The sequence below is a fragment of the Lipotes vexillifer genome, unplaced genomic scaffold (assembly GCF_000442215.2).
Source record: "Lipotes vexillifer unplaced genomic scaffold, Lipotes_vexillifer_v1.1 scaffold1094, whole genome shotgun sequence".
Taxonomy (NCBI): Eukaryota; Metazoa; Chordata; class Mammalia; order Artiodactyla; family Lipotidae; genus Lipotes; species Lipotes vexillifer.
In genome coordinates, this window is record NW_006792775.1 from 770,433 (window position 1) to 788,856 (window position 18,424).

At 61.7% G+C, this 18,424-nt stretch overlaps 1 protein-coding gene across 1 annotated transcript in view; it reads left to right on the plus strand.

Annotated features, from left to right (window-relative positions):
* The window catches only part of MUC2 (mucin 2, oligomeric mucus/gel-forming), a 49,660-nt gene that overhangs the window by 5,763 nt on the left and 25,473 nt on the right, over window positions 1–18,424 (plus strand). The window contains exons 12-42 of the mRNA XM_007465997.1: window positions 82–252; window positions 347–511; window positions 979–1,073; window positions 1,490–1,616; window positions 2,001–2,256; window positions 2,384–2,436; window positions 2,555–2,655; window positions 3,034–3,185; window positions 3,463–3,601; window positions 3,920–4,030; window positions 4,116–4,295; window positions 4,424–4,663; window positions 5,060–5,216; window positions 5,366–5,497; window positions 6,172–6,319; window positions 6,651–6,694; window positions 7,069–7,266; window positions 7,634–7,660; window positions 8,235–8,546; window positions 9,291–9,381; window positions 10,174–10,335; window positions 10,525–10,975; window positions 11,990–13,826; window positions 14,046–14,208; window positions 14,913–15,136; window positions 15,183–15,239; window positions 15,524–15,708; window positions 16,078–16,252; window positions 16,720–16,967; window positions 17,538–17,721; window positions 18,014–18,239. Coding sequence (XP_007466059.1) covers window positions 82–252; window positions 347–511; window positions 979–1,073; window positions 1,490–1,616; window positions 2,001–2,256; window positions 2,384–2,436; window positions 2,555–2,655; window positions 3,034–3,185; window positions 3,463–3,601; window positions 3,920–4,030; window positions 4,116–4,295; window positions 4,424–4,663; window positions 5,060–5,216; window positions 5,366–5,497; window positions 6,172–6,319; window positions 6,651–6,694; window positions 7,069–7,266; window positions 7,634–7,660; window positions 8,235–8,546; window positions 9,291–9,381; window positions 10,174–10,335; window positions 10,525–10,975; window positions 11,990–13,826; window positions 14,046–14,208; window positions 14,913–15,136; window positions 15,183–15,239; window positions 15,524–15,708; window positions 16,078–16,252; window positions 16,720–16,967; window positions 17,538–17,721; window positions 18,014–18,239 — 6,811 coding nt within the window. The remainder of the gene's footprint in view (window positions 1–81; window positions 253–346; window positions 512–978; window positions 1,074–1,489; window positions 1,617–2,000; window positions 2,257–2,383; window positions 2,437–2,554; window positions 2,656–3,033; window positions 3,186–3,462; window positions 3,602–3,919; window positions 4,031–4,115; window positions 4,296–4,423; window positions 4,664–5,059; window positions 5,217–5,365; window positions 5,498–6,171; window positions 6,320–6,650; window positions 6,695–7,068; window positions 7,267–7,633; window positions 7,661–8,234; window positions 8,547–9,290; window positions 9,382–10,173; window positions 10,336–10,524; window positions 10,976–11,989; window positions 13,827–14,045; window positions 14,209–14,912; window positions 15,137–15,182; window positions 15,240–15,523; window positions 15,709–16,077; window positions 16,253–16,719; window positions 16,968–17,537; window positions 17,722–18,013; window positions 18,240–18,424) is intronic.

Below are 18,424 nucleotides of genomic sequence, written 5' to 3' on the forward strand. Positions count from 1 at the left end.
GGCGCCCATGCCGGGGAGGGGGCAGGGCGGGGGGAGGAGGGGGGAGGGGGACGGGGAAGGAGGGCAGCCCTCCCCACGAGCCCTCCACGGCCCTTCACCTCCCCTGCCTTGCAGCGAGCTTCTCCATCTTTCAACCGTCCTCCCACCACATCGTTGTGACCACCACCTTCGGCCTCAGGCTCCAGGTCCAGCTGGTGCCGGTCATGCAGCTCTTCCTGACGCTGGACCATGCCGCCCAGGGGCTGGTGCAGGGTGAGCGGCCCCGCCCAACGCCCCCCACGCAGGCCACCCTCGGGCCTGCGCACTTTGACCCCCGACCCTTCCCAACCCTGTCCTGGCCCCTCAGGCCTCTGTGGGAACTTCAACGGCCTTGAAGGTGACGACTTCAAGACGGCCGGTGGGCTGGTGGAGGCCACGGGCGCCGGCTTCGCCAACACCTGGAAGGCCCAGTCGAGCTGCCACGACAAGCTGGACTGGCTGGATGACCCCTGCTCCCTCAACATCGAGAGCGGTGAGGCTTGGCCGCTGGGGAGCTGGCCCTGAGCAGACAGGGCTCCTGGTGGGACGTGGCGGGCGGGTGTAGCGTGGAGATAACAGAGCCAGCCATCCACCTGCTGCTGTCTGCCTTGCGGCTGGTTTATGGTGGCCCACGGTGGCAGCCTGCCCAGTGACATGGCTGAGGGGCCGGAGCTACTAATCGCAGCCTGGTGGCCCTCGTCCAGGGGCTGGCCTGGTGCCTTGACAGGACACCCTAACACCTGCCAGGTCACCTGCCACATCCACGAGGTGGAGAGAGGAGAGGGGTGGGAGCCCTTGCCTTACAAAGGGGCACCGTCCTGTGCTGACCTGCCCTGAAGGGAGGGTCCTGGGTTCAGTCCACCGAGGGGACAGTGTCTGCTCCAGCCTGGGCGGCTGGGCAGCCTGACCTGGGGGACTTGTTGGAGGGGCCATCGCACTGAGGGGCTGAACCCTATCCAGCCAACTATGCTGAGCATTGGTGCTCCCTGCTGCAGAAGACAGAGACCCCGTTCAGCAAGTGCCACTCTGCCGTGGACCCAGCGGAGTATTACAAGGTGGGTGGGCCCACACAGGCATTGCCCTCCCCGCTGCCTGCGAGGCTCCTGTGGGAAACGGCTGCGTGTGTGCAGAGCACACGTGTATAGCTGGGTGTGTGTGCACAGCACATGTGTATAGCTGGGTGTGTGTGAGCACAGCACGTGTATAGCTATGTGTGTGTGCACAGCACATGTGTATAGCTGGGTGTGTGTGAGCACAGCACATGTGTATAGCTGTGTGTGTGTGAGCACAGCACATGTGTATAGCTATGTGTGTGAGCACAGCACATGTGTATAGCTGGGTGTGTGCACAGCACATGTGTATAGCTGGGTGTGTGTGTGCACGTGTGTAAATGCTGCGTGTCTGTGTGCTCACACGGGCGTGATGTCCCCCAGCCAGCTCTCCCCGTTCAATGCCCTGTTTGCCCCCACAGAGGTGCAAATACGACACATGCAACTGCCAGAGCACGGAGGACTGCATGTGCGCGGCCCTGTCCTCCTACGCCCGCGCCTGCGCCATCAAGGGCGTCATGCTGTGGGGCTGGCGGGAGCGCGTCTGCAGTGAGTGCCAGGTGTCCTGGGCCTAGGCCGGCCTTCAGGTCGCTGCTGTCCCAGGTGGCAGCTCGCCCTGGCCGTCGAGGGTCGAGGGTGCAGGGGGGCGACATCACTCCCAGCTTCCTCGGCCAGGAAGCAGCAGGAAACCAGCCCTGAGCCACTCCGCTTGCAGGGAGGGGCCTGGAACTGTGGCCACGATGCCTTAGCTCAGAAGGGGAGGTGCGTGGGGCTGGGGCACCTGTGTGGCCAGGGGCGTCCCGGGGTGACTGCTCTCGTTGGCCCCCTGGCTTGGTGGGTGTCCTGGTCAGACGTGGGGCTCGGGGCTGGCTTTTGGGGAAGGGAGCTGGGGGCCGTTCTCCCGCCCCTCAGGCCGGCCCCTCCCCTCTGCAGACAAGGACGTGGGCTCCTGCCCCAGGTCGCAGGTCTTCCTGTACAACCTGACCACCTGCCAGCCGACCTGCCGCTCGCTGTCTGAACCTGACACCCACTGTGTCAAGGGCTTCGCGCCCGTGGATGGCTGTGGCTGCCCCGACCACACCTTTCTGGATGAGAAGGGCCGCTGCGTGGCCCTGGCCAAGTGTTCCTGCTACCACCGTGGCCTCTACCTGGAGGCGGGGGAGGCCATCCTGAAGCAGGAGGAGAGATGGTGTGTGGCCTGGGGCCGGGGAGGGAGGGCTGGCTCTGCTGGGGGCGTCCACACCCCCGCCCAGTCCCACAGAGCCACTGGGCCCGCCCCTGAAGGGCCCCATTCACCCCCCACCTGTCCCTCACAGCGTTTGCCGGAACGGGAGGCTGCACTGTCTGCAGGTCAAGCTGCTCGGCCAGCGTAAGTGGCTGCTGCCCTATGCATGGCCTGCCGCCCCACAAGCTGCTCCCCCTCCACTGCCTGCGCGAGCCCCCCACCCAACTTCACCTGAGCTGAGGTGGCCCCTTCCGTCCCGCAGGCTGTATGGCCCCGAAGATCCACGTCGACTGCAACAACATGACGGCGCTGACCACCCGGAACCCCAGGCGCGTCAGCTGCCAGACGCTGGCTGCCGGCTACGTGCGTGCTGGGTGGGGGCGCTGTGGACGGGGGTGCAGGCAGGCTCCCGTACGGTCGGTCCTGCGGCTCTGGGCCCTAGGTCCTCTGGACATACGTGCTTTGCCGGCCCTCCCTGTTCCTCGGGGGAGGTGGCCGCCTGTGGGTCCCCACCCAGCCTGCTGAGGGCACAGGGACCAGTGTAGGGGCCCCTGGCAGGCTGCTCTCCCCTGTCTCCCAGTTCAGTGGGGACAGGGCTCTGGAGGCTGGACCAGGGAGAGACGTCAAGCGTCAGAGGGTGGGGGCACGGGGCATGAGGGGTGTCTGCAGCAACAGAAGAGGGGCCAGCCATCCTGGGCCCGGCACCTGATCCCCAAATCCCGCTCTCCAACCGCCCGCCAGTACCAGACGGAGTGCATCAGTGGCTGCGTGTGCCCCGAGGGGCTGATTGACGATGGCCGGGGTGGCTGCGTGGTGGAGGAGGCGTGCCCGTGTGTGCACAACAAGGACCTGTACTACCCCGGGGACAAGATCAGGGTGGACTGCAACACCTGGTAAGCAACCTGGCCCCCGACCCCCAAGCGCTCCGTGGCGAGCCGGCCCTGGACCACAGGCCTCCTCCGTGGGGCCGGCCAGGGTCTGCAGGGCCCTGTGGCCTCCCACCTGGCTGGCAGGGCCCTGGCCTGGGTGGGCGCTGGGATAGGAGGGTCTGGAGGTGTTTTCTGTGAGCTGCTGGGGGGCTTTCTGCACAGCGCCAGGGTACACACTGAGCAGGGGTGGGGGACCTGGGCCCCTGCAGCCCCTCCAGGCCCCCCATCTCGCTCTCCTCAGCACCTGCCAGAAAGGGCGCTGGGCATGTACCCAGTCCATGTGCCACGGCACCTGTGCCATCTATGGGAACAGCCACTACATCACCTTCGATGGAAAGTACTATGACTTTGATGGACACTGCTCCTACGTGGCTGTTCAGGTGAGGCCGAGGGCACGACTAGAGCCTGCCTCTGCTTCGTGGCCCCTGCATTGCTGGCCCTGGGCTGCTCCCAGACCAGTGAGGAGGCTCCGAGTGGAGGGGGTCTGGGGCGGGACGGGAGCCCTTCCTTGGCCCTCCCATTCCACGACCCTCCCGTGGGTTTCGGGGGTGTGGCGTGCACAGGGGCGTGTGTGTTTGGGGGGTTAAGGCCCCTCTCAACAGATGAGGGGCTGAGGCTCGACCAGGCCCAGCTTGGGGGGGGATACCCAGGACCCTCATGGCTGGGCCGGCCTGGCTCATGTGCCCGTGGGCCCCCAGGACTACTGTGGCCAGAACTCATCACTGGGCTCCTTCAGCGTCATCACTGAGAAGGTCCCCTGTGGCACCACGGGCGTCACCTGCTCCAAGGCCATCAAGATCTTCCTGGGGGTGAGTGCTGCGTGCCCCTGGGCATGCATGGTCCCTTGGGGACCCTCAGACCCGGTCCGTGACGGGGCCTCTCCCCTGGGCACAGAGGACAGAGCTAAAGCTGGAGGACAAACACCGCATGGTGATACAGCGTGACGTGGGCCACCATGTGGCCTACACCACGCGGGAAGTGGGCCAGTACCTGGTGGTGGAGGCCAGCGTCGGCATCGTCGTCATCTGGGACAAGAGGACCACCGTCTTCATCAAGCTCGCCCCCTCCTACAAGGTGCGCAGCGGCCTGCCCGTCAGCCAGTCCGTGCCTGTGCTTGCCCCGGGCCTCCCGGGCTCGTGAGCAGCCAGCCCCTCCCGCCTGCGAGCCCCCTGGCAAAGCCCCTGGCCGGCTTGTCTCTGCAGGGCACTGTGTGTGGCCTGTGTGGGAACTTTGACCAGCGATCCAGCAATGACTTCACCACGCGGGACCACATGGTTGTGGAGAGTGAGTTGGACTTCGGGAACAGCTGGAAGGAGGCCCCCACCTGTCCGGACGTGAGCGCCAACCCCGAGCCGTGCGCCCTGAGGCCACACCGCCGCTCCTGGGCCGAGAAACAGTGCAGCGTCATCAAGGGCCCGGCCTTCGGGGTCTGCCACAGCAAGGTGGGCGGGGAGTGGGCACGGGCAGCGGCCAGGGCGAGGCAGTCTCCCGGCTGCATCAGCTTGTGCCATCTGTTCTCCAGCTTCAGCTCCATCTTCTGTGTCCTTTGGACCCCTGGCCTCTGGACCTTCCAGGGAGGGAGAAAGGACACAACCCCCTTAGGCCCAGATGACCCTTAGCTCCCGGCAGTGGCGGTGGTGGGGTGGGCCGGGTTGGGCAACCGTAGCTGGACCTCCCCTGCCAGCCCCACTGGAGCCCTGGGGGGCTAGGGCTGGGTGACCATACCCTGTCCCGGGCGCAGAGTCGGCCTCGGGGTCCCGAGCTTCCTGGGCCACAGGGGAAGGCCTGTCCTCATGAGGGCGGTGTAGACACCGGGCACATGGAGGCTTCTCCCCTAGGTGGACCCCAAGCCCTTCTATGAGGCCTGCGTCCACGACTCGTGCTCCTGTGACACAGGCGGGGACTGTGAGTGTTTCTGCTCTGCTGTGGCCGCCTACGCCCAGGAGTGCACCAAGGAGGGGGCCTGCGTGTTCTGGAGGACGCCCGAGCTGTGCCGTGAGTGCCCACCTGTCCTGGACCTGGGGTGCCAGTGTGGCGGGCTGGAGGCTGCTGCACCGGGGGATGGGGTGCTTGTGGCCCCCTCCCTGCCTCCCCCGCCCGGCCTCGGCCCTCCCCGAGCCTGACACCCCTCCCCCCACCCCCAGCCATATTCTGTGACTACTACAACCCCCCGAACGAGTGTCAGTGGCACTACGAACCCTGCGGGAACCGCAGCTTCGAGACGTGCAGGACGATCAGTGGTGTTCACTCCAACATCTCCTTGTCCCACCTGGAGGGTGAGGCGCCCTGTGGGGCCCGGGACCCTGCGTTCCAGGGTGGGCCAGGCTCACCGCGCTGACAATGGGCTGGGAGCCTGAGTCGAGACCCCGCCCTAGAGTAGAGACACAGAAAAGGGGCAGCTTAACACGGTGTCAGTGGACTACGAACCCTGCGGGAACCGCAGCTTCGAGACGTGCAGGACGATCAGTGGTGTTCACTCCAACATCTCCTTGTCCCACCTGGAGGGTGAGGCGCCCTGTGGGGCCCGGGACCCTGCGTTCCAGGGTGGGCCAGGCTCACCGCGCTGACAATGGGCTGGGAGCCTGAGTCGAGACCCCGCCCTAGAGTAGAGACACAGAAAAGGGGCAGCTTAACACGCCACGTGAGGTCAGGAGACCACGTGAGGTCGGGAGCGAAGCTTCTGTGGCGGAAGAGCAGAAGAGGGCGAGGCGGGGGCTCGGGAGCCCTCTGCAGCGTCTGCGAGCCGAGAACACGGAGGTCTGGGGAGGCAGCAGTGGGCGTGCCCCCGGCAGGCTGGGCGGGACCTGGCTGTCCCTCTGGCCACAGGGCCCCAGGAAGCGGGGGTGTCTGGACATCGGGAAAAGAGGACCTGCCAGGGTGGGGAAGATGGGGGTCTGGTGGATGTGGGGCCCTCTGTGCCGGTCCAAGCCCAGTGCCCTGTGCCCACCAGGCTGCTACCCCCGGTGCCCTAAGGAAAGTCCCATCTACGACGAGGACCTGAAGGAGTGTGTCGCGCGGGACAAATGTGGTTGCTACAGCAACGACACCCACTACTCACCTGGAGAGGCTGTGCCCACAGAGAAGATCTGCCACTCTTGGTATCTAAGCTCACGTCGCAGGGGCCCCGGGGGAGCGCAGGGCACACGCACACATGCACCCACATCCACGCACACACACTGGCACACAGTGTTCATGTACACACATGTGGACACATGGCCGCACGCACACAGGAGCCGGGGGAGGGGAGAAGTGGGCCCTCCTTCCTTCTGCTCCCCTTGCCTCGTCCCCTCTCTGCCCACAGTGGGAACCCAGTGGGGGGCTCCCGGCCCCGGCCTTTGGGGTAGCGCCCTGGGGCTTTGGGCCGGTGGCAGAGGCCGGCTGGGAGAGGCCAGTGTCTCCTCGGGCTGCAGCCTCGCTCTTGCTTTTCAGTGTGTGTAACAACTCCTCGCAAGTTGTCTGCCAGCCAGAAAAAGGTAAGCTGCTCGCCCCTGGACTGTCCTCCTGGGCTGTGCTGGGGTCATTCTCCCCCTCCCCCCCTCCCCCTTTTCTTCCGTGGGGCTTCCCTGGGGCCCTCCCAGCTCAGATGTGCCCCTGATTTGCAGCAGCCCCTCGGGCTTACCTGAAATGTTTGTATTTCTCCTGATGGGGAGCAGATGCCCCGTCTGTGGTGTAGCTTCTGTGTCCTGATGGGCACCGCTTAGGATTCTGGGAATGGGGTCCTGACAGGCGCTGGTTTGCCAGTGGTTGGAGGTGGGGGAAACCAGTCTTCCCCTTATTGGGACAGGCTGAGGAGGGCCTTGTGAGACTCTGTCTTGTTCCTGACGTGTTGACGTCGGCCTCCCCCCAGGGAAGATTCTCACCACTAAGCAGGACGGCCCCTTCTGCTACTGGGAGATCTGTGGCCCCGACGGGACGGTGGAGAAACACTTCGGCATGTGTGAGGACACCTCACCAACCTCGTCCCCCTCAACACCCGCCACCACCACCTCTGTCTCCCCCATCACCCCCTCCACCACCACGAGCACCACTCTGACTGCCAGTACAGGTAAGGTCTTCCCCTGATCCCAGCAGGGCGGCCTTTCTAGGTAGATGGGGGTGATGCCGACCTGCCTCTCAACTCAGGGAGTGTCCCCTGCCTCCCAGCATCTTGACCACACCCCTGATCCCAGATTGCCGTGATGGCGACTCGGGGCCGTCTCCCCAGACCCGCAGGAAACTACCCCTAAGGGTTAGAGGAGGCAGAGAGACACCCTCTAGTCCCTGTGCATTTGCTCGGGCTAAAGTTGCAGCTACTGCTGAACGAGCCGCCAGACGTATGACAGCCACCGGGAAAAGCAACTGGTAAAATTTAAAGGTTTGAAAAACCTCAAAGCTATAGAATGACATTCTCTTTTCCCCCCATTTTACTGCAGTGTCATCTCCCCCTTCAACAACTCAGAGTAAGTCACGTTGACGGCACTCCCAGTGATACAGGGCGAGGACCTGCAGAAAGCTGCTGGGCGCCTCCCTCGAAACCCAGACACGGGGCTGGGCTGGGTGGGCTGGACCAGCGGCTCGCGGACCGAAGATGCTGTATTTTGGTGACTTGATTCCCGATTTGCTGAGCCCAGGGACACGTGCAGGGGACCTGACCAGCTCAGGGTGAAAATATTAGTCAGGAGTCCAGACCAAGTCCCTGCCGGCATGCTTCTTTGCTGGACTAGGTGGCCCCCTCCTTATTTATTTGTTTGGCATAAGGATTTGAAAGTAGCTGAGGAAGGGGTGCTAGGCTGGCGCTCTGAGGCCTGGGTCTGTCACTGGCATGGCATTGGGGTCCTGGGCTTTTAGCTGCAGAAGGAGGGGAGAAGTGGAGGGTGGAAGTTAGGGCTCAGCTTAGAGCCTCAGAGCCAACATTGCGCCCTTTGGTGGTGATGGGGACAGCTGGTCCTGGGGGTCTCGGTTCTCCGAGTCCCACAGATCTCCCGAAAGGCGCGCCCCAGCCTGGCTGACCAGCACTGCGTCTTGCTCGCCTAGGGCTATGCTGCTTCTGGTCCGACTGGATCAACGATGACCATCCCGGAATCGGCAGTGATGGTGGAGACCAAGAGACATTCAACCGTGTCTGCAGGGCCCCCAGGGATATCGAGTGCAGGGTGGCCATAGAGCCGTACCTCAGCTGGGAGGAGCTGGGCCAGGAGGCTCAGTGCAATGTCTCCTACGGGTTCATCTGCAAGAACGAAGACCAGTTTGGAAAAGGACCTTTTGAAGTCTGCTATGACTACGAGATACGAGTCTATTGCTGCCTGCTGACGGATGAGTGTCCCACGTCCCCGACCACGACGCCCAGCACCACCTTAACAGAGACTCCAACTCCGACCACTACAGAGACCCCAACCACAGCACCCACCACCACCTCAACTGGGACTCCAACTCCGACCGCCAGCACAACCACAACAGAGACTACAACCACTACAGTGACCCCAAGCACAACACCCACCACCACCTCAACTGGGACTCCAACTCCAGCCCCAACCACAACCACAACAGAGATTTCAACTTCAACCATGGCAGAGACCACAATCACAACACCCACCACCACCTCAACTGGGACTCCAACTCCGACCGCCAGCACAACCACAACAGAGACTACAACCACTACAGTGACCCCAAGCACAACACCCACCACCACCTCAACTGGGACTCCAACTCCAGCCCCAACCACAACCACAACAGAGATTTCAACTTCAACCATGGCAGAGACCACAATCACAACACCCACCACCACGTCAACTGGGACTCCAACTGCGACACACAGCACAACCACAACAGAGATTTCAACTTCAACCATGGCAGAGACCACAATCACAACACCCACCACCACGTCAACTGGGACTCCAACTGCGACACACAGCACAACCACAACAGAGACTCCAACTCCGACCACAGCAGAGACCACAATCACAACACCCACCAGCACTTCCACTGGGACTCCAACTCCGACCGCCAGCACAACCACAACAGAGACTACAACCACTACAGAGACCCCAACCACTACAGAGACCCCAAGCACAACACCCAGCACCACTTCAGCTGGGACTCCAACTCCGGCCCCAACCACAACCACAACAGAGATTCCAACTTCGACCACGGCAGAGACCCCAACCACAACACCCACCACCACGTCAACTGGGACTCCAACTGCGACACACAGCACAACCACAACAGAGACTCCAACTCCGACCACAGCAGAGACCCCAATCACAACACCCACCAGCACGTCAACTGGGACTCCAACTGTGACCGCCAGCACAACCACAACAGAGATTCCAACTCCGACCACGGCAGAGACCACAATCACAACACCCACCACCACTTCCACTGGGACTCCAACTGCGACCCCCACCACAACCACAATAGGGACTCCAACGCCAACCACTACAGAGACCCCAACCACAACACGCACCACCACGTCAACTGGGACTCCAACTGCGACCGCCAGCACAACCACAACAGAGACTCCAACTCCGACCACGGCAGAGACCACAATCTCAACACCCACCAGCACTTCCACTGGGACTCCAACTCCGACACACAGCACAACCACAATAGAGACTACAACCACTACAGAGACCCCAAGCACAACACCCAGCACCACTTCAGCTGGGACTCCAACTCTCACACACAGCACAACCACAACAGAGATTCCAACTCCGACCATGGCAGAGACCACAATCTCAACACCCACCAGCACTTCCACTGGGACTCCAACTCCGACCCCCACCACAACCACAATAGGGACTTCAACCCCAACCACTACAGAGCCCCCCATCACAACCCCCACCAGCACTTCCACTGGGACTCCAACTGCGACCGCCAGCACAACCACAACAGAGATTCCAACTCCGACCATGGCAGAGACCCCAATCTCAACACCCACCAGCACTTCCACTGGGACTCCAACTGCGACCGCCAGCACAACCACAACAGAGACTCCACCTCCGACCACTACAGAGACCCCCATCACAACACCCACCACCACGTCAACTGGGACTCCAACTGCGACCGCCAGCACAACCACAACAGAGATTCCAACTCCAACCACTACAGAGACCCCCATCACAACACCCACCACCACGTCAACTGGGACTCCAATTACGACCCCCACCACAACCACAATAGGGACTTCAACACCAACCACTACAGAGACCCCAACCACAACACCCACCACCACGTCAACTGGGACTCCAACTGAGACCGCCAGCACAACCACAACAGAGACTCCAACTCCGACAACAGCAGAGATCACAATCTCAACACCCACCAGCACTTCCACTGGGACTCCAACTCCGACCCCCACCACAACCACAACAGAGACTCCAACACCGACCACTACAGAGACCCCAATCACAACACCCACCACCACGTCAACTGGGACTCCAACTGCGACCGCCAGCACAACCACAACAGAGATTCCAACTCCAACCACTACAGAGACCCCCATCACAACACCCACCACCACGTCAACTGGGACTCCAATTACGACCCCCACCACAACCACAATAGGGACTTCAACACCAACCACTACAGAGACCCCAACCACAACACCCACCACCACGTCAACTGGGACTCCAACTGAGACCGCCAGCACAACCACAACAGAGACTCCAACTCCGACAACAGCAGAGATCACAATCTCAACACCCACCACCACTTCCACTGGGACTCCAACTCCGACCCCCACCACAACCACAACAGAGATTCCAACGCCGACCATGGCGGAGACCACAATCACAACACCCACCAGCACTTCCACTGGGACTCCAACTCTGACCGCCAGCACAACCACAATAGAGACTACAACCACTACAGAGACCCCAAGCACAACACCCAGCACCACTTCAGCTGGGACTCCAACTCTGACACACAGCACAACCACAACAGAGACTCCAACTCCGACCACGGCAGAGACCACAGTCACAACACCCACCAGCACTTCCACTGGGACTCCAACTCTGACCGCCAGCACAACCACAACAGAGACTACAACCACTACAGAGACCCCAAGCACAACAGCCAGCACCACTTCAGCTGGGACTCCAACTCTGACACACAGCACAACCACAACAGAGACTCCAATTCCGACCACGGCAGAGACCCCAATCACAACACCCACCACCACTTCCACTGGGACACCAGCTCCGGCCCCCACCACAACCACAATAGTGACTCCAACGCCAACCACTACAGAGACCCCAATCACAACACCCACCACCACGTCAACTGGGACTCCAACTGCGTCCGCCAGCACAACCACAACAGAGACTACAACCACTACAGAGACCCCAAGCACAACAGCCAGCACCACTTCAGCTGGGACTCCAACTCTGACACACAGCACAACAACAACAGAGACTCCAACTCCGACCACAGCAGAGACCACAATCACAACACCCACCACCACGTCAACTGGGACTCCAACTCCGACCCCCACCACAACCACAACAGAGATTGCAACTCCGACCACGGCAGAGACCACAATCACAACACCCACCAGCACTTCCACTGGGACTTCAACTCCGACCGCCAGCACAACCACAATAGAGACTACAACCACTACAGAGACCCGAAGCACAACAGCCAGCACCACTTCAGCTGGGACTCCAACTCTGACACACAGCACAACCACAACAGAGATTCCAACTCCGACCACGGCAGAGACCACAATCACAACACCCACCACCACTCCCACTGGGACTCCAACTGCGACCCCCACCACAACCACAATAGAGACTCCAACGCCAACCACTACAGAGACCCCAACCACAACACCCACCACCACGTCAACTGGGACTCCAACTGCGACCGCCAGCACAACCACAACAGAGACTCCAACTCCAACCACTACAGAGACCCCCATCACAACACCCACCACCACCTCAACTGGGACTCCAACTACGACCCCCACCACAACCACAATAGGGACTCCAACACCAACCACTACAGAGACCCCAACCACAACACCCACCACCACGTCAACTGGGACTCCAACTGAGACCGCCAGCACAACCACAACAGAGACTCCAACTCCGACCATGGCAGAGACCACAATCACAACACCCACCACCACTTCCACTGGGACTCCAACTCCGGCCCCCACCACAGCCACAATAGGGACTGCAACGCCAACCACTACAGAGACCCCAACCACGACCCCCACCACCACGTCAACTGGGACTCCAACTGAGACTGCCAGCACAACCACAACAGAGACTCCAACTCCGACAACAGCAGAGATCACAATCTCAACACCCACCACCACTTCCACTGGGACTCCAACTCCGACCCCCACCACAACCACAACAGAGATTCCAACTCCGACCACGGCGGAGACCACAATCACAACACCCACCAGCACTTCCACTGGGACTCCAACTCCGACCGCCAGCACAACCACAAGAGAGACTACAACCACTACAGAGACCCCAAGCACAACACCCAGCACCACTTCAGCTGGGACTCCGCACAACATCCAGCACCACTTCAGCTGGGACTCCAACTCTGACACACAGCACAACCACAACAGAGACTCCAACTCCAACCACGGCAGAGACCACAATCACAACACCCACCACCACTTCCCCTGGGACACCAACTGCGACACACAGCACACCCACAACAGAGATTCCAACTCCGACCACGGCAGAGACCACAATTACAACACCCACAACCACTTCCACTGGGACTCCAACTCCGACACACAGCACACCCACAACAGAGATTCCAACTCCGACCACGGCAGAGACCACAATCACAACACCCACCACCACTTCCCCTGGGACACCAACTCCGGCCCCCACCACAACCACAATAGTGACTCCAACGCCAACCACTACAGAGACCCCAACCACAACACCCACCACCACGTCAACTGGGACTCCAACTGCGGCCGCCAACACACCCACAACAGAGACTCCAACTTCAACCACGGCAGAGACCAAAATCACAACACCCACCACCACTTCCACTGGGACTCCAACTCCGACCGCCAGCACAACCACAACAGAGACTCCAACTCCAACCACGGCAGAGACCACAATCACAACACCCACCAGCACTTCCACTGGGACTCCAACTCCGACTGCCAGCACAACCACAACAGAGACTACAACCACTACGGAGACCCCAAGCACAACACCCAGCACAACTTCAGCTGGTACTCCAACTCCGACACACAGCACAACCACAACAGAGATTCCAACTCTGACCACGGCAGAGACCAAAATTACAACACCCACAACCACTTCCACTGGGACTCCAACTCTGGCACACGGCACAACCACAACAGAGATTCCAACTCCGACCACGGCAGAGACCACAATCACAACACCCACCACCACTTCCACTGGGACTCCAACTGCGACACACAGCATACCCACAACAGAGATTCCAACTCCGACCACGGCAGAGACCACAATCACAACACCCACCAGCACTTCCACTGGGACTCCAACTCCGACCGCCACCACCACAGAGACATTCCCCACCACTATCACAACCACAGAGACCCCAACACCAATAACCACCACCACAGTGACCTCAGCACCACCACTGACCACCACCTCCACAGTGACTCCTACTCCGACCCTCACCATTAGCACCACCTCCACTGAAACTCCAACACCTACACCCACCATAACAGAGACCCCAACTCCAGCATCCACCACCACAGAAATCCCCACCCCGATCACTGCCACATCCACAGGGACTCCAACCCCACCTCCCAACATTAGCACTACGAGCAGCACATCAAAATTTCCTCCTACATCCTCCCCTCCAACCTCCCAGTCCACCTATCCCTCCTCCACGGAATCTACCACGCTTGTGATCACCATCCCAACAATTGTGGAGACATACAGCACACCACAGACCCCAGCGTCGACAGAATCAGCCATCACTACAACAGGAGGAACCACGCCCTCTCCACCTACACCTGGCACCACCCCTCCAGGTACACAGAGACCATGGAACTTGTGTGGCTTTGGTGATGCACTTACGGTTCCTTCTCACACCAGGGGAGCTTTACAGCTCTTGGGACTTGAGACAGGGGCCCCCCGCCCTACCCAGTGAGAGCGGTCCCCAAGAAGGCTCCAGGAGGGCTCGCCTGCCTCTCCTGCCCCCCAAGTCCCGCTGCTGAGTGTTCAGGGAGCTGCTGACCGCACAGTACGTCTCTCCTTGGGCATGGCTGCCTGTGGCCCACATCCCTCAGCCCATGGCTGTAAGATAGGCTACGTGGGCAAAGCCATCCTGAGGGGAGACCACCGAGGCATGTGTGGCCTCATGGGGAGTAGAGGCTGCCAGTCAGGTGCCTTGGGAGACCCTCCCGCTGTCCCCCCTCTTCCAGCTGCACTTCCCCCCTGGGGCTTCAGAGGGCAGCTGGTCAGCCTCTCTTGATGGACCAGTGTCCTGTGGCTCTGGTGCTGCCTGGAGCTGGTGCCTCACCCCCGTGGCCTCCCTGTTACAAACACCATAGACTGTGGGCACTGACACTCTGCTCAACCCTGAGACTGAGGGCTGGGGAAATGGATGTGAGGCCTCCCATGCCAGGTACCATGTCCTTCGAGTGAGCTGCCCACACGCACTTGCCGCCAGGCTGCCTGTGCATCTACGATGGGTGGACGCCCTCAGCCCTCACTGCACCCTCCATTCTTACAGGCTCGCCAACCTCGGGTCCCACCTCCTCGAAGACCGCTCCCACCCATGGAACCACGACTGGGCCCCCTTCATCCACCACAGGCCCCCCTTCCACGCCCACACCCACTCCTGCGACTGTGTCAACGACTTCCACGGGAACTTCCACACCAATAGGACACTCATCGACTATGCCACCCATGCCACAGACCACCAGCACCTTGACCTCCAGTGTGACTACCCCCACGGTGATCCCATTAACCTCACCCAACATCACCACGAGCACCGTCTCAGTCACCACCGTCCACGAGAAGATATGCTGCTATTTCAATGACACATACTATGCCCCAGGTACCCAAGCTTTTCATTCTGACTCAGGCAATGCAGGCTGGCGGGACTTTGCTTTCCCAGTGTCTAGGGGTCAGTTGAAGGTCTAAACTGGGGGCTTGCTTGGGAAGCTGGATGCCAGCACGGGTGGATGTCTCCATGGCCAGCCCCATGTGCTGCCACCACAAATCAGGGGTAAGTGAGGGTGGTGTGGACTTCTCTCTCATGGCCTCTGTGGGGACCCGCCTGGGTACTCTGGTGGCCAGCCCTGTGTGGATGGGGTAAGGACTGGGTCTTTCCCCTTGCAGGTGAGCTGGTGTACAACAGCACACATGGGGACACCTGCTATTACGTGAATTGCTCGCTGACCTGCACCCTCGAGATCTTCAACTGGTCCTGCCCATCCACACCCACCACCCAGCCATCCATGACATCCAGTGTGCTGCCCACCACCAAGCCCCCTGCGTGCCTGGACTTCGATCCTCCCAGACAGGTCTGTGTCTGTGGGTGGCTTTTGTCCCCTCGGGCACACACACCCACTATCTGGGCATCCAAAACCCCAGGCACTACCTTTCTGCTGGTCATGCCCCTGCCCCTATGCCCCACATCCCCAGTCGGACGAAGGCTTTAGGCAGCTCGCTGGGCTCAGGGTCTGCTGTGGCCCTCCTACCTTCTCTCCCACGCGCCCCTTGCTGTAGTGAGGTGGCTGGCTGCCCTCCTGGATGGGGTTGCCCTTCGCCTTCAGCCTCCTGGGCAGGGCTCTTAGGTGCTCACCTGGGGCCTCGCCTGCACAGCCCACCCCTCCTGTGTGAACCTGGGTGCCAGGCTGGTGCCGCTGACCCTGTGCCCTCCCCACCTGCAGGAGAACGAGACCTGGTGGCTGTGTAACTGCACCATGGCCATCTGCAAGTACAACAACACCGTGGAGCTTGTGGAGGTGAAGTGCGACCCCCCACCCATGCCCACCTGCTCCAACGGCCTCATGCCTGTGCGCGTCGAGGACCCCGACAAGTGCTGCTGGCACTGGGAGTGTGACTGTAAGCCCGATGCCGCAGAAACCCACCCCACCTGCTCCCCACTGTGTGTGTGGGGGCTGCAGACCCCAGGCCGTCGTGATGGCTTTGATGGCTGCGCACCCGCGGAGAGTCAGGCCCACGTTTGGAGCAATTTCTCACACCTCCTGCTTATTCCCCATCTCAGGCCAGGGGTCCGGGGGGAGGGAGGGGCTTGCCTGGTGGAGCATGGCCACCGCCGAGGGGCCTGGGGTGGGGGTGGGGCAGAGCTGGAGTTGAAACCGAGGCCTGGCCACTGCGGGCTGAGTGTGGAAGGCACTCTTGGGGCCCAGATGTCCCACGTGCCCCAGGGACCAGACTTCGGGGCTTCCCTCAGTTTCTGCTTGCCCTTCCCACCTGACCCTTGATCCTTGGTCCCTGTCCTTGAGCCTGTCCCTGTCCCAGCCCCCAGTCCCTGGCTCGGCACTGGCTCACCCCAGCTCCCCCTGCAGGCTACTGCACGGGCTGGGGGGACCAGCACTACGTCACCTTCGATGGGCTCTACTACAGCTACAAGGGCAACTGCACGTACGTGCTGGTGGAGGAGGTCACCCCCACCGTGGACAACTTCGGGGTCTACATCGAGAGCCAGCACTGTGACATCAACAGCCAAGTGTCCTGCCCCCGCACGCTCATCGTGCGCCATGAGACCCAGGAGGTGCTGATCAAGACCGTGCACACGATGCCCATGAGGGTGCAGGTACATTGGCTGGGGAAGGGTGTCCACGGTGGGGCGCACCGATGAGGGTTCCCTTAGCCGGTGGGAGGCTGGGCTTCCTCCCCCAGAGCCAGGCTTGGAGAGGGCAGGGCGGCGCTCAGTGGACACATTTCTGTGTCTGGCCCTCCGGAGGCATTCAGGGACCTCTTGACCTCCCCCTCTCATGCCCCCGCCACCCACCCTGGGCAGAGGTCTCTGTGGCAGAAGCCCCCTCCCTGAGGACAGGGGTGAGTGGGGAGGGGCCCTGAACACACTGCATGGAGTTGTTGGTTCCCATGGCCTGGGGAGTCCTACCCACTGCACGGGGGCCCCCAGGTCTCCGGGGGACTCTGAGGACAGCGGCCCTGCCACCTTGCCCCTGAGACAAGTCAGGACAAGGATCTGGCCCAGCCCGATAGAAAGAAGAGGGAAGGGGGAGAGGCACGGGCAGAGGTCCCCGCACTGGGCGCTCAGCCTGAGGACAGGCGGGGGTGGGGTGACCCCAGGTGCATCCGGAGGCACAGCTCGTCCCGCCCTGCTGGCCTTCCCTGACCCCGGATATCTCGGCCACAGGTGCAGGTCAACGGGCAGACCGTGGCGCTGCCCTATAAGAAGTATGGGCTGCAGGTGTACCAGTCAGGCATCCGCTGCATGGTGGACATCCCTGAGCTGGGTGCCCTCATCTCCTACAACAGTCTTTCTTTCTCCATCCGGCTGCCCTACCACCGGTTCGGCAACAACACGAAGGGCCAGTGTGGTGAGCCTCTCGGCCCCTGTGCGCTGCCCCAGGGAGGGTGTCCGGGCTGCGGCTGGCTGTGGGCGCCTGCCCCCGCGGCTGTGGTTCTCAACACCACGCAGGCCCCCACCGCCTTATCTGGGTTTGGCTCCTGTGGGAAGCCAATAGGAGCCTAATCTAGTCTGTGCCCTTGGCCCCGGCCAGCCGGCCACGAGGGACCTGGGCTGGGAGGGGCTGGGTCCTGGGGGGCTTTGCCCAGCCTGCTGGACGGCTGGGCTTGGCTCAGGGACACGTGGCCTTCCTGCCGACACAGGCACGTGCACCAACAACACCTCGGATGACTGCACGCTGCCCGGCGGGGAGGTCGTCGCCAACTGCAAGGTCGCGGCTGGCCACTGGGTGGTGAATGACCCCTCGGAGCCGCAGTGTCCCCACAGGGGCTTCACCACCGAGCGCCCGGCCGCCTGGCCGTCGGTGGGCAGCAGCACAACCACCGGGACGGGCTCTCCGTCTCCGCTCTGTGAGCTCATCAAGGACAGGTGATCCCGGCCTGGGCCCGGCTGCACCCCTGCTGGTCTGCGGAGAAGAGGCCACAGGGCCTGAGCCTGGGGCTGGGGAGGCAGAAGGAGGTCACAGTGGGGCCCAGGACTCGGGATCCTGATTTCCATGGGGCTGAGTGGCCCGTAAGGTGTCCTTGTGCCCTTTGTGACCCCCCCCCCCCCTC